The sequence below is a fragment of the Corvus cornix genome, chromosome 21, assembly GCF_000738735.6.
Source record: "Corvus cornix cornix isolate S_Up_H32 chromosome 21, ASM73873v5, whole genome shotgun sequence".
NCBI lineage: Eukaryota > Metazoa > Chordata > Aves > Passeriformes > Corvidae > Corvus > Corvus cornix.
In genome coordinates this window covers 171,621-187,345 of record NC_046350.1, presented here as the reverse complement: position 1 = coordinate 187,345, position 15,725 = coordinate 171,621, and the positions used below count along the sequence as shown (strand labels likewise).

General features: G+C 44.7%; 1 protein-coding gene across 1 annotated transcript; it reads right to left on the bottom strand.

Moving 5' to 3' along the window:
- Positions 1 to 346: 346 nt before the first annotated feature.
- Positions 347 to 15,725, bottom strand: MICOS10 (mitochondrial contact site and cristae organizing system subunit 10). The gene is made up of 4 exons (XM_039564053.1): positions 15,620 to 15,725; positions 4,061 to 4,108; positions 3,374 to 3,483; positions 347 to 591 (listed from the first exon to the last, which is right to left on the bottom strand). The coding sequence occupies exons 1-4, from the start codon at positions 15,684 to 15,686 to the stop codon at positions 583 to 585; spliced, it is 234 nt and encodes a 77-aa protein (XP_039419987.1). The 5' UTR covers positions 15,687 to 15,725; the 3' UTR covers positions 347 to 582.

The following is a 15,725-nucleotide window of genomic DNA, read 5'->3' as shown; positions in this document are numbered from 1 at the left end:
TCACACGGTTTGGATTTACCCGTTTGGATTCTGCCTCTTCTGAGAGGACAAAATTCCAATTTTAAAGAGCAACTGTACAAACAGGACATAGGAGTATTTATATTCCTCTCCAAACACCGGCACAAGCAGCAGGGGTGTAGTGGGTGATTTATGAGGTGGGAATGCTTCTTTGAACTGGATGGTGGATGGGGGTTGCTCTCAGGAGTGGGGAGGAACAGACGATGGCTGGCTTTGCTGAGGAGCTCTCCCAGTGGCCCAGGTGGTCCCAGCTGCTGGCTACTCCAAATGAAGGTCTCTCCTTCCATTCTCCCTCTCTCTCACTCACATACAAAGTCAACACACCAGAGAAGGCCATTTTTCTTTTATTTATTTCCCAGAAGAGCTCTTCCTTGCGCTTTTCAGACACGATACAAAACAAGCAACAGAACTTTGTTTCATAGACAGAAACAGTTTGTTGGAGTATAAAGAGTTACTGGTGATCATTACTGAAGAATGTTGGCTTATTCCAGGGGCACTTCAGTATTCCTGAGGAATAATCATTGATTTCTCCTTCCTTCCCACTGGGATAGTCTTAGCCATTAGTCACTGTTCCTGTAAAGCAAGAAGGCTTATATTATTAAAAAGCCATTTGGGTTCCTTACATGGAAGGTGCTGCAGGATGTAAAGCAAGTCACGGAGCTCTGTAACATTTCCAGAGGGCACAGGAACATTTTCATCCTTTGCTAAAGCAAGAAGTTGCGTATGGAGGAATTAAGCAGCTGTTTCACGCCAGAAGCATGCCATGTTTTCATGCATAACCCTCCATTCTGATAAATTGGGTACTTCAAACAACCCCACATTATTGGTCAAGTTAACTATTCACAGGCTGAAGCGAAATCAGACTGAAAGCAAAGCCACAAAGGGCAAGAGGAAAGGCTGCAGTTGCCTTCTTGTGTACTTGCACATCAATCTAAATCCACAGTCCTATCAAAGTACAGGATTGTGGGGTTGAAGTGATAATACAGGCTGAATAACCTGAAAACTAGGATATTTTCCATTTTGCAATGAAATCTAGGCTGTGTAATTCACAGCCATAGCATTTTAAGCCTTGAAATAATTGTGACGTTGATTTTAAATTCTGCTGAAGTCACAGTGAAAACCACTTGATCAAATTACTTAAAAAGCCCTCAGAAAATTCTGACCACAAATTAGAACTTTTCTGCATTTTAAGTATTCTTTTGGGGTTTCATGATGGAATTTCTAACCCAAAGGATGGGCACTGTGATGATCCAAGTTACAGCCAGAACAGCTGCAAAGTCACTCTGCCATCTCCTGATTATTTGGTATTGTGAAGGTCCTCTGTCCTCTCTTATTCTGGCTCAGGACTCAGAATTAAGAACTTGATCCTGAAGAATCAACAATCCCAACTGGATAAAGGCCTGAGTAACCTGGTCTGACCTCACAGCTGACCCCCATGACCTCCCTGAAGTCCTTTCCAACTTGAGTTCTCCTGTGATCCTGTGAACTCGACTGGCTCAGAAAAACAGAAATAATTTTGTCCAAGTTAATCTGTGTTGCACTTCTCTCTAACAAAGGTGATTTTTTCGCAGATTCTCTCATTTTGACAAGTTAGCATTTGAACAGAACTCAGTTTTGTACAGGAAATCCTACAGAGTTTGGTTATAACAAATTTTTCTAGGAAAAAAACAGATGAGTGATAATGCAACAATATTTTCCATGTTCCTAACCAAGAGAAATGAAATAATTTTGTTGTAATAACCCTGGAGCCATTACCCATGACATGACATTTTGGAGGGAATTAATGACATTAACCATTAGATGGCTTCATCCACATTTTCCCTCTCTCAGCCACTTTGTGCCAGAGAAAGTCATGGAGACAGTGCACTGGAAACTACTTGTCTTGTGCCATGCAGGCATCTGAAGTGTCCTTCCAGTTACCTCATGCTTCCAAGGACCACCCCTGCTCCAAATTAGTCCTTAATCCAAATAAAATCCCTTCCTAGGGTGACCGGACACTCTGTTTGCTGCTGCCCAACATCCCTAGGAACAAGCACCCTTGAATGAATAATGCTCTCTCAGAACATGTAAACAGTGCATTTATCACTCACATGAAGCCACAGACATGTCATTCCAGCTTTTTTTTTTGGAGACAAACTGGAGAAATAATCTCAGGATGACGTGGAAAACTAACACACTTTAATGTTAACAAATCCAGCCAGAAGAGCCACATAGATTTTGATTCTGGGCAGTAGCTGGCAATGCTGATCAGCTGCATCCAAGTCAGTTTCTGTATATTGCTCTCCAAAGATTTTATTTGTTGGAGAATCTCTTTAACAGGCAGCTGGAGAAAATATTTGTAAGCAGGTGTGTCTGGTAGGGCTGCAGAAGGCTGGCAAAGGCTCATCTGCCAGTAAATCTAAGGAGGACTAGGCTCTACTTGCAGCTCTACGAGCATCAGGAAAAGCCTGGAAACACCTGCAGGCCTCCTGCACCAGGCAGAGGAGCAACACAGGAGGGATTTCTGCACTCCGTGTCCTGCATGAAAAGCTCCTGGCAGGGTATTTTACCTCGGTACTTTCTGAAGTGCTGAAGTAACTGTGAATATGTCCTGGAGGACGCCTCTCCACCAGGGTCACTGAAATGATTTAACCAGGCCATGGGTTTGTGGATCCAAAACACACACACTTCTTCTGTTTTCCAGATGCCACAATGATAAATTACCACGAGAACAGCCCCAACTTTGACACTTGAAGAAATTAAGAAAACACTAATGGAGTCAGTTTGTGGACGGATGCACTGCAGCCAGGTTGTGAGTGCACAAACGGTTCCTGCTAATCAATCTATTTTTAAATACTTTACTTCGAAATTATCCTCTTCAAAACTGCTTACAGGGTACATTTTTTTCCAGACTATTACATTACTATCCAGACAGACAAGACACAAAACTTCCAAGTGATCAGTGTTTTCATATTGAAAAAAAACCCTACAGAAGATCAAAGATCTGCTTCCACAGGCAGGTCTACCTGACGTGCCTGACATGACTTCCAGTTTCTTCCCAGCTCATCTCTTTTAAAGTCTGAAGAACCTTAACATTAGTTTAGTTTTTCTGCTTTCCTGACATGTATTTTTATTGTGCTTTCAGGTTGTGGGAAAAGCTACCTGCGGGATCTGTTAAACTAATTCCATGTATTCAGTCTAGTAAATTTACTGTTAAACACACCAGATATTAAAGAGCAGGGGAACATTCCAGCTTTGGCAACACAAATTTCTTCCTACCAGCACTCCTTTGGGAAAGGCAGAGGAATATCCATGTAAATGGATATGCTGACTTACAAACAGCTATTGACCAATAGTAGGTGGCATCGATACTTACTTTTACAAATTTACCATGGAGAAGATACGGAGACTGGAAGTCGTGTTGACAATTGGAATAAGCCATTCCTAACCCCATCCCTGACCCAAATGCAATAGGCCATGCCTTTCCTGTGGAAGAGGCAAGCAGAGAGGAAAAAGTAAAGTCAAGGAAAGCTGTTTGTTATGTACTGTTCCATAAGCACCAAGAAAGAACAAATTACTAGAAGATGCATTCTAGGCATTTTCAAGTTCTAAAATCCTCCAAACCAGCCCACTGCAGAAGAAGAGTAACAGTAACACAAGTTTAGAACTTAACCGAGAGCAATCTCTGAATTCAAGGTATTACTGAAAATTACTCTGTTTTAAAGCACAACTGAAGAACTAAGATCAGTTTTAAAGCCCTGGCGAGGCTGGCATAAACTGATGTCTAGACACATGGCTCCAGTGATTTGGCTCAGGGTCTCCTGCAATTCCAGGATTTGAGCTGAGCACAGGAGGAGCTCAGGGAGGTGCCATGGGTAACAACCTTGTTACACAACAGCTAAAAGTTTTGGGAACTCCATTTACACGGAAAAGACAGGACAAACAATGGAAGAATTGGTCTAGCAAGCTGACTAACTTTTACCTGCCTCAAAGACCTTTAACTGCACCTACAGCAGGTGGAAACTGGGAAGCCAGAGAGCCAAGATTAATGCAGTGTACTTACTTTTGAAGAAGATGACAGAGAAAACAATTCCTAATCCAAATCCAGCACCTGTAAGAAGAAATGCAGCGAGTGAGGACAAAGATAAAGCAAAGTAATGGAAAATTATTTAGTTCTTTACAGCAATTCTTTATTCCAACTTGGGAATATCAGACTATGAACACCAGACTATGACTATCCAACTACATGTTATTTCAGCACACCAAACCAAAGAGCTCTTACATAACAAATCTGAAAAAAACAATTCTTGTTTTCTGAAGTAACTGTAAGCAGTGAATTCAGATTAGAATCCCAACATATGTTGTAAGTACATTATCAGAACTATCTGGGAAACAAACCAGACTCTCATCCCAGGGAAAGTTCCTGAATTTCTGTCACCATCTACAATGTGGAATTAAAATTTATTTGGCTCATTGTCAGCAAATGAGAAACATTTAAATGAAAACTTATTGTGTCCTTGAGCTTTAGATTCTGCAGATGAGTATCTCATTGTAGTTCGTTTATCTCACTACTTTAACTGCTTCAATGTGTGTCCTGAGGGCAGCAGAACTTTGAAGCTTTGTGTTACCCTATACCTTACAAAGAAAGCTCCAGGCTGCTTATCTTTCACATCCACAACATTCATTATGGAGCATATTTAAACACATTAGGAGTGAATGACTTTTCACATCCTTATACTATATATAGAAATAACTGCAGCAGTTGAAACAAAATTATTCAGTGCCATTAAAAAACTCGGCACATTTAAAAATAATTTTTTGCTTTCCTTGGAAGGTGAGCTTATGATTTTGTGCAAGATGTCAGGCAAGTCTGCAAAACTCCTCTCAGGACCCAATAAATATAACAGTGAAAACTTGCAGCTGAGTGGGCAAATTCTACCTTTAATTATGTCCACTAAAAACAAGAATTTTAGATAAGGCATGGAAGTACAAAAGTTTGAAAACTGAAAAAAAAAATCAGTCATGCTCATTAAAAAAACCAAATCAACAGCTTCAGGTTTATTTTGCAGCAAACACATCCTGTTATGGGTTTCAATTCTCTCCTTTCAAAACAAGAAATTTAACTTCTATATAATAAGTTTACTAATTAAAATACATACTTTTTTTATATTCTTAAAAGCATGTGATCCTGTTGAATGCATCAGTAAGTGAGTTGAGTCCAGAACAATGCCAAGGATCCTGTACCCTCATGGCATATAGGATGACATTTCTTTTTTTTTTAAGTTTCCTTGTGCTCTTCAAAACTTTTTCCTTGTAAAAAGTATATTGATAGTTTCTATTGAGGAACTCAAAAAATACTTGACATCCTAAGTACATTAGGATGCACCACCTCATACCTTAACTAAGCATCCCATGTGTTTTACTGATTACACACCCCTGAATATTAGAACAGAGGTGAGCAAACGTGACCTGAGCAAACCCCCTCACGTTCACTCTCTGCTAGGACTTTACTCTCCGTATTTACTGAGAGCTGGAAATGGGAGTTGATTTGAAAACCCTTTTCATTTTACTACAGCTTTTCAGTTGTGCCAGAGGTAACTACTTTACCAGGTCATTACAGCTTCGGAGTAGGCTTACAAAACATGCAGGAAGAGCTTTGACCGCCTGCCAAGCGATCCTGACATAACTCCCCCAGACATTTTAGAGCCCAAGCGCTTCGCAGAAGGTCAGGTTTTCACTCTAATCATTTGCACAGCTAAGGGAAAGTCTCGGATCCTCGGATGTCTGCTCAGAGCGTCACGGGTTTTGTGCCTTTCAGACAGCAAGAGACACTCCTTGGAGCAGCTCGTTCAGACCCGTGGCACTGAGCAGTGCTCACCCACAGCCTGGAAGAGACATCAGGCCTCCCTCAGAGCCACAGCTCACCCCTCTAATCCCCCCAGCCCCCTCCCAACAGAGCCTTCCTGCCGTACCTTTGCTATAGTCCAGCTGGTGCTGGCTCTCCCACAATGTTTATGCCATTAAGGATAATCACTATCTTCCAGAATCCATCCTGTTTGGCTCCCTGGCCCGGCTCCTCTGCCAGCCTGTTCCTGCACTCTGCAGTTGTGCTGGTTTGGTTTGGGCTGTCGCACTTCAGGGCTGACAAGGACTTGGTGGGGGAATTCTCTCTGTTCAGACAGCACCAGGCGCTGTTTGAAGTGCCCGGTTCAGCAGCCCTGCCACGAGGAAGCGATCCTGGTCCTACGCTTCCTGTCCCTGGGAAGGTCCCCTCTGCCAATCCAAACAGTTTAGCTAATCAATGAGAAATGATTTACAGGATGACAAATTCTGCATCATCTCCATGCACAGCCTGGGCAGTTTCTAATGTCACCACATTTTCCATGTTACCAGTCAAACCCACATTCTTCTCACCAGCCTGGTGGTGAACTGCTTCCTGTCTTGTCTTAAGACAACCCTGCACTAAGGAAGCAGCTATAATTAGTTTCTTTCCATTTACTTCCAGAAATTATCATTATCTCGTACTCTCTTCACCTCCTTCAGGTGTTCTCTCACATTACAGCCCCTCTGTAAGGACTCCACTCAGATACCATCAATGCCGCTTGCTGTTGGCCATGGGGGAAGCTACAGGATACACTTAAAAGGTGAAAAATTTATTATTTATGTCAACTGCAATTCAGCCTAAGCCTAAAACACAAACTAGGCCTTCCCCCACACTAACACCACTGTTAAACAGATGTGGTCCAGCATGACTGACTTACGAAAAACTACTCTCTTAAGAAAGCTTTTTCTGAAGCAGCTCATTTGAAGGGACTGTTCTTCTTCATGCAAATGCATTTTTTGTGCCATTTTAGAGGCTATCATTGCACTTTGTTCCAGCTGTAAGGAGTCTGCAGTGATAATTAGTACAAAAAAATGATGGTATGATAGCTAAGCTTTAAGTAATGAAAATGCTACAGAGAAGTGAAGGAGATCTGACAGCTAATGGGTTTTGGCTTTCTGTACAAGAAGGCAACTTGAGAAACAAAGCCAAAGGAGTACCTTAGCTTTCCTCATCTCAAAGGCAGCTTGGTTCACTCCTCTCCTGACTGAGGCACAGTCTGTGCTCACAACTGTTGTATCACAACCCCCTGTCTACTGGAAACACCAGATCTGCCCCTCACACCAGCCACTGCGTGTACAGCATTCACTCTTTTCTACTTGGCTTGAACAGCTAGAAGTTGGTTTTAACTTAAACCCAGAACCTTCAGCTACATTTAATTCCTTAGCCCGTCTGGTTAAGAACCTCTTTCTGCGGGAAGTTTGTCACTCATCTTCATTCCACTAGAAAGTATTTGTGGTTATGTGGTCATTTCCTGTGTCTCCAAGACCAAGGGGGAGCAAAACCATCTTGCCTCGGGAGCAAAGTAATGCATTTCACTTTAATTCTATATAAAGTTACACCAGAGATAAACAATGGCAGAGCTGATGATGAGTTTTACAGGTTTAAGTTCTCACATGCTCCATTTCCTCTTAAAAAGGCAACATGTCGCTTCAAAGAGCCTCCCACCTGACCAGGGGACACTCCAGCTGTTCCTCCTAAAGATCAGCACCTCTAGGCCAGGCTTTAACTTTGTGACAATAAAACATGAAAGGTTTATCTTACAATGAAAACAAACGAACATGGCAAAGCAAAGGTCTTGATCCACGCCAGGCACATTTTCCCTCCCTTTCTTGCATGACAGACTCTTTGGAGGAAAAGACCACAGGAAAGAGTACAACCCATTTTTCACCTTCTCTGACAGTTTAAAATGTTTAACTAGAAAAACAGCCTCTTCCACCCCACATCCATCACTTCAGCCTAAACTCATTTACAGTGTCAACAGGGGACAGGACAGTTGTGTGGGCACCTCACCCCTGCTCCCCACTACACGTCCCAGCTACACAGAGCGTCCCAGCCACACGGAATTGGCATTAGGCAGTGAGCCCAGGCGCCAAAACTTTTTCTTTCTATGTTTTTGGCTCTTACACCTTCCAAGAAAAACGTCCTGGTACCGCCAATCAATCTAACACACAGGAGAGCACACGCTGTATACCCAACAGGACATCATAAAAGTGTCTCGGAGAGAAACACAAATCTTCAGGATGGGCTCCTGCCCCATAAGAACATCTGGGAAAAGCTTTTTCTATAAATTTAATCAGCAGTCGCTCCAAGAGTGATACTACATGGTTCTTTCCTAGGCTACCCAAGTAGATACAGGCTGAGGCAGCTATTAACAGAGCCACACCTAGATGTACTTTTTTTCAATAGCTTGAAACTTAAAATAGAAGGATTAAAATATGCTCATTGACATCTGGTAGATGTGTTGCTGTTACTACAGCAGCTGGAAGGTTTTCAATTACTTAATCCCAAAACAAAAACTATTATTTTCCTTTGCCATTCCACACACACAAACACAAAAATGAGAGCTTCAGCCTCCAATCCCACTCTGACAAGATACATAAAGAATTGCTTTGCAAAAATGTGGAGGAAAGCTGCCTTCATACACCAGGGCCTTCACAGGGCAGCACTTAGCACCAGTTAGAAAACCGAGACCATGAAATCACTTATTTACGGAGAGAATTAATTTTAAGCAGACTCTTTGCAAGGTCTTAGTGGCAGGAACCAGATTTTCTTCAAACACCAACTTTGAAGCTTTCATTCCCATCTCCCCTGTGGTGTGGATTGTTTGCAGAGCAGACAGAAAAATGAGCAAGGACACGAGAAGAAAACACAGTGAAATTATATACCAAGTACTCACGAAAGAAGCAGAAAAAAGAGTGTTTTGTTTTATACCAGCATCTGACTGTAGTAATACAGAAAAATTGGAATAACAAAATATTAATATCCAAATATCATTATAATCAAAAATCCTGACATCTTTTCAGGGGCTGCTTTCACACTTAAGCACTCAGGGTCAGGTCAAGTGCTGCTCAAAGGCAAACCTTGGGTAAACATCAGCAGAGGCACAGGCAGCGGCATGAAGGGCCCGTGATCTCCCAAGGAATCACGGTGATACTGGACTAGAAACTCCAGCCTCACACCAGTGAATGAACTGTGAGACCTGAGGGCACTACGTTTTCTCCCTCCTTTAAAAGGGGAAGGGGAGAGGAGTGGAAGCTGCTCAATGATGAGATAGTGCAACTTTCCTGTGAAGGTGGGGAGGCCCTGGCAAAGATTTCCCAGAGCAGCTGCGGCTGCCCAATCCCTGGAAATGTCCAAGGCCAGGTTGGATGGGGCTTGGAGCAGCCTGGGGTGGTGGAAGGTGTCCCTGCCCACGGCAGAGGGTGGGACTGGATGAGCTTTAAGGTGCCTCCCAACCCAAACCATTTTGGGATTCTGTGATCAATATTGCACCAAGCTTTTAGACAAATCAGGGCTGTGCTTGCTTTAGAAGCTCATATGTAAAAAAACAGCAATATTCTGATAATACAGAAAATACCCCTCTGACAGGAAACTTTACCTTGTCTTACTGCAATTACATGTTCTGCTAATAAAAACAATAACATTGCTGAAAAGAAAGATTTAGCAGGAGTAAACACACCCACACTCAGGGCTTTTGCAGCCCAGCTATGAGGGTGGTCAGTGCTGCTGCTTCACACCCAGCCAGCAGAGGCTGGCCAGTACTGACGTCTGCTGGCCCAGCTCAGAAACAGAGGCAACTGAGAGCAAGAAGAGTTTCAGGGGCATCTCACTGGCGGGAATGAAGAGGAAAGGAGTCTGGTCCTTCTCAAACCTCTTGCTATTCATTTATTATCACCAAGGATGTGCCAGCAGCCCTGAAAGGATTTTCTCAGAGAACTGTTTCTGATATAAAAAACCAACGAAGTCTTGTTCCCACCTACTGCTGTAACATCTCAAGGACCAAACTTTAGAATATCACTTGGCTACAGCCCCTTTCCCCTGGGCACTGCCATTGCATGCCACCTCCAAAAAAGGCAGAGTTGGCATCTTATCAATGCACTAACGCAGAGGTCCGGGAAGTCAGCGCATTTTGGACTCATTTCCCGTGGAGCAAAGCTTAGGAGGTCTGGGGTTTGCAAAGGCTGCAATGGATTAGCCGATGGATTGTCACAGCTCTTCTCTCGGGTTCTCTTGCTCCAAAGTCCACCAAGAGCAGGCTGGCACAGCTGGTGGGACACACCACAGCAGGGCACATTCCCTGATTCATCCAGAGTGCCAGCCAAGAGGAACAGCAGGGGCACAATGCAGTTAGGAGGAGACCTGGATTCCTAAAGAGTTTCCTGTCTTTTTCTTCCAACAGAATACCCCCTTAATTTGTAGATGGACATTGTATTCAGAGCTCTGCTAACATCATAACTAAATATTGCTGTTAGATTTTTGACTAAAAGCCTATTCTCAGAACAGCATTTGCCCAACTCTTCCAAAGAAAACATTTTTTGTTGTCTGTGCTGCCTCCCTGCACAGCCACGAGCAGTTAATATTTACACTACTTGTTCTGTGCAAGACACAACTAGTAGAGCTGGATCTTCTGTATGACACGGAAAAATAACTTGGGGTTCCAACAAAGCTCACACAACAATGCAGTTGAGCATTGAGCACACATGAGCAATGTGTGCTCACATAATATCCCTGTTCTCCAGCATTAAAAACAAAACCCCAAAGGAAGAACAAGCCTTCTGACCTGGTAGTTAAGACTGGATGACCACGATACAACTGCCAAGCAAAAAACCACTTCAAAACAGGAATTTCAGGATTTTTGTATATTTAGACAAAGTCTAATCTAGTTTTCAGAAAGTGTAATCAAGTTTTATCATTATATAGACTGACTTTATCCTATTCACAACCATGTGAAAGATTATTTAAAAATACTGACATTGCAATCCATACAATGGTTCTTTCTGAAATATCCAATCTGTGGAATGACACAAACAATACAATTTCACCCTTGCCATTAACAGAACAGCTATTCAAGCAGGCCAGATGATGCAAGCCAGAAGAAATCATGTTAACAGTTGTAGGAGAATTCAAAGTGCCCTTTTCTCTTAAAAAAATCCCTATTAAATGGAAATTAGAAGCATTTTATTTTCAGATGTCAAAACAGAGGATTAGAGGAAAATGAAATCACTACACTGGATTATTTACAAGCTTCCAGGCTGAATTTTGGTCAATCACAGACATACATCAAAACATTTCTCTCCAGAAAAAAAATGAACTTCAACACAGCAACTTCACACACACAAGTCAGGAAGCAAACAGCTTCCCTAGGATTACCTTCCAGTGTCAGGGAAATTACAGTGTTCAACTCATTTAAAATAACAACAGCTTCAAAACAAACCAAGACATAAACCTCCCTCCCTTCCACACATACTCTTTATTGCCTCTCTGTCCCCTGGAAACAGCACATAATAGTAATTTGTCCAAAATTACAGCCTTGTAGCAAAAACCACCTCTGTCAGTCTTTTGTGAATAATTGTCTTTCCAAATAAACAGCCATGAACTATCCATCAGTTAAACAAACAGACCAACCCTTTGAACCAGCTTTGGAGCCTGCAGGATGGAGGAAGACCACAACACTGTTTACTTCATCATCCCTCCTCTGCAGAGCTCTACTGAAAAGGAAGAACTGGCTGCAAAGGCTGGGGAGGACACAGGAGCTGAGAAAGGTTTGCAAGCTGGGAAGGAAAAGAAAGCCTCGGTAGCTGGAGTCTCTGTTCCCACACCCCAAACAAACAACTTTTCTGTCAGAAAGTAACAAGTAGCTTTTCTGCACAAAAAATCAGTATCAGAACCAAAAAAAGGAACAGAAAGTTAAATCATTTAAATGACTGCCTGGTGAAAAGCCCTGAGAATGGTGCAAAGCCAGAGCCAGCAAGACCTGGACTGTCCGTCAGAAAGCGCCTGGTCAGCTAAGAAAGCACAACCCAGTCCCCCACGCACAAACACTGTGCTCACAACTACATTTGGAATGGAAGAGGAACAAAACCACCTAGATACAGCCTCTTCATTAGCAAAACAAATAAATATCAGCCCTAATAAAAACGAGGTCACCACAAGCTCCATTTAACAATGGCTCAATGTTTTGCGCAGGCATAACCGGGTTTACTTACTCTGAAATTAAACACTGTCTTAACAACACCTGACAACATCCTCTGTTTGGAACTAACAGGAAAAAGTTAATACTAAATTACAAGATCCACACAGGTAGTAACCAAGAGCTTGAAAACATAATACAGCATTTCAAAAGATGCAACACAAGATAAATATTTATTTTGGAAGTTTTAGTGGCAGGAGATCAAGTTTTTTTCAGGAGCTTGGTCTCCAACTAAAACAGCATTGCACAACTACAAACAACAGAGCTAACAACAAACCCCGGCTTACAAACCCCGGCTTACGCAGCGTAGTGGGAATCCTGATGGGCTAAGGACAGGCTGCACAGCCCCCAGCTGGAATTTAAAACCACATTATTGCTAATAAAGCCAGCCTGAGAGCTCTACCTCCCCTTCTCCCCCTTTTCTGTTTCCCATGTCCCTCCAGCCCTCAAACTAATCCACAGAAGTTATCTGTCCACAGTTCTCACAGACACTGGGAAATGTCCCGCATACAAGGCTCCAGAAATTCAGTGCTTTCCTGTATTTAGAGAGTCTGGAATGGGAAAACACTGTGCTAATCACAATGTTTGTTTTTCCCCAGCCACTGGCTGAAAAGATCTCCCTGGATGTAGCACTCAGGAAGGATGTAAAGGAGCGTTTGGGAAGGAAACTGCAGCCACCAAAGGGAAAAGTCTGACAAAAAAAGTAACACATTTACCAAATCCTATATCCCATGTAACAAGCACCCAAATCCTCAAGTAAAAAAGTTTATTTTCTTTCCTTCCTTCTTTCCAGTACAACAACCACCCTCGACAATTTATTGGAAACTCCAGCAAACTTTGCAGTAATATTACAAAAGCAATCAACACGACCACTCGAGGTTTTAATGTCCCTGCAGAGAAAACAATCATTCCCACTGGGATACCACGGAAAAATGTGTGTTGTCAGCACACAGTTCATGGAGGAGGTTGCCAACACAAATGATTCAGTTACTGATCAATTGTAAAAGCACACAAACCAGAAAAGTGCCCTCACACGTGAAGAGAAACACGTGTCTGAGCCCATCCCACCAGGTCTGGCACTAAGATAAAGAGATGCAGCACATGTGACCTTTTTGGGCAGTCTAAGGAAAACCATGAATTTGACTGAGATCTCTACTCAGCATCCTCGTGAAGCCAACACTGGGAATCCCTGGACTGGAGCACCAGTGCACGAGGCAAAGAAGGTTCTCTTTCTTCTGTTGCCACTTTAGGATGGAAGAAAACACCGAATCAAAACAAAAGGCCCACTGAAGAGTCAGGAGTGCAGGTGACAGACACCAAACTTAGTGGTGCAGACACACCTGAAGGACAGGGACATCCAGAGGGACCTGGGCAAGCTCGAGGAGCGGCCCATGGGAATCCCATGAGGTTTAACAGGAACAGGTGCTGGTGCTGCACATGGGTCAGGGCAACCCCCAGGATCAATCCAGGCTGAGGGATGAACAGATTGGGAGCAGCCCTAGGGAGAAGGACCTGGGGGTGCTGTGGGTGAGAGCTGGACATGACCCAGCCCAGAGACTCCCCATGCCCTGGGCTGATCCCCCAGCGTGGGCAGCAGGAAAGGGGGAATTCTGCCCCTCTGCCTCACTCAGGTGAGGCCCCACCTGCAGAGCTGCCCCAGCCCTGGGGCCCAGCACAGGAAGGACGTGGAGCTGCTGGGAGAGTCCAGAGGAGGCACCAGGATGATCAGGGGGATGGAGCAGCTCTGCTGGGAGGAAAGGCTGAGAGAATTGGGATTGTTCAGCCTGGAAAAAAGAAGGTTTTGGGGTGACCTAATTGCAGCCTTCTAGTACCTGAAGGGAGCTGACAGGAAAGATGGAAAGAGACTTTTTCCAAGGGCCTGGAGAGACATGCCAAGGGGGAATGGCTTCCCAATGACAAAGGGCAGGGTTAGGTTGGATAATGGCAAAAAATTCTTCCCTGTGAGGGTGGGGAAGCCCTGGCACAGGGTGCCCAGAGAAGCTGTGGCTGCTCCATCCCTGGAAGTGTCCAAGGCCAGGCTGGACGGGGCTTGGAGCACCCTGGGATAGTGGAAGGTGTCCCTGACATGGCAGGGGGTGGGACAGGATGAGCTTTAGGGTCTCTTCCAGAACAAACCAGCCTGTGATTCTGTGAAATCAACCCTGTATCCACTTCTTTCAGCCTTCAGGACAGAGGATGTACAGGATTCTGACATGTACAGCTGCAGCATGGAACAAGTTCTTGTTTATAATTTGGCAAACTTAATATTTTATGATAAAGCAACCAATGCTATGGAAACATAAACATATCCAGATATGTTTGCCAGACAAACCTGAATAGAATTTCATAAGGAAAAACACTGCTCTGGAGCACTTGACACTTTTCAAAGGTCTGTTATAAACAATGGAAGTTTCAGTTTACTTAAAATTATTAAACATCTTTTCTAATGGAAAAGTATTAAGCAACTAAAACCCCCAAGTTCCTCATCAGCTTTTAAGCACAAGGCCACTGCAGCAGCAAGAAATAAACATTCACATTTCCCAGATATTATTTATGGTTCTAAAAGAGACATCTGTACCAACATGGAACGAATACCTTTTGTCAGACACTGCATTTCTTGCTCTATACGTTGCATTGAAAGCTTTGGGTTTGCAAGCACATTTTGCGAAGCCACGAGCTCTGTCGCTCTGCAGCCGGTCACAGGGCGAGCACGGCGCTGCCACCAGCACCACCCCTAAAACTCACAGTACTTAGTGAAACCTCGCGAATGGTTTGCTGCAGAAAACTGAGGCATGGGCGTAACTCTCACTTTAAGGGCAAATAAATACGGAAAAAATCCAACGGAACTGCTCCCCTATTTAGCGAAAAGGCAGAACTACAAGGCTGGGACACGGACGGAGCTTCTCAATGTCACACTCCACACGCTGTACTAAGTAACACGTGCCAGAGCTCTCAGCCTGTCACGCTGCCTACCGCTTTTAATAAACGCGGCCCCCCTCGCACACGGCCTGATGCGAACTGCTCTGCACAGACTGATTCAAACCCACCGCCGCAGCAAAGCCGAAGGCAGGCAAGGTCGCGGCACGCCAGGACCCGGTCGAGCCTGCCCGCTGCTCATTCATTCCGGCCGGGAGGCCTCCCAGATTTCCTACGGAGCCCACATTTCGCACGGAAACCTCTTACATTCAACACAGGGAGTAACCAGAGGTCAAACACGCCCGGACCGCGGTAAGCCGGGGCCGGGCCGGGGCGCAGAGCTGGGAGCGGGCCCGGCGGGGGTCCGAGCCCGCGGCCAAGGTCACCTTACCAGGCCCGGGGTCGCCGACTCTACCCGACGCCGGGGACAGCTATGAGGGCGGATCCTCCGGACACCCTGAGCCCCTCCCGGGCTCACAACCGCTCTGAGGCGAACCCAGGGCGGCGGGGGGCAGTGGGCCCCGCGCCGCGGGGACACGCCGGCGGCCGCTCTCCCAGCTCCGGGGAGCCCCGGGGACCACCACCGCTGTTCCCTGGGCCCTCCCGCTCCGCTATGCCCGTGCCGCCCTTACCCAGCTTGACGGCGGAGTCCGCCACACACCGGTCCCACTTCCTGCCCAGGTCGCCCTCCGACGCCATCTTGCCCGTCCCCTCACCTCCTCCCCCGCGCAACTCTCG

Bases quoted from the DNA above. Each gene is read 5' to 3' on its own strand.
- MICOS10 (XM_039564053.1), bottom strand. From the start codon at position 15,686: ATGGCGTCGGAGGGCGACCTGGGCAGGAAGTGGGACCGGTGTGTGGCG. The intron at 4,109-15,619 runs GTAAGGGCGGCA...TTCTTCTTACAG, and splicing joins GGACTCCGCCGTCAAGCTGG to GTGCTGGATTTGGATTAGGA. The intron at 3,484-4,060 runs GTAAGTACACTG...CCTCTTCCACAG, and splicing joins CTCTGTCATCTTCTTCAAAA to GAAAGGCATGGCCTATTGCA.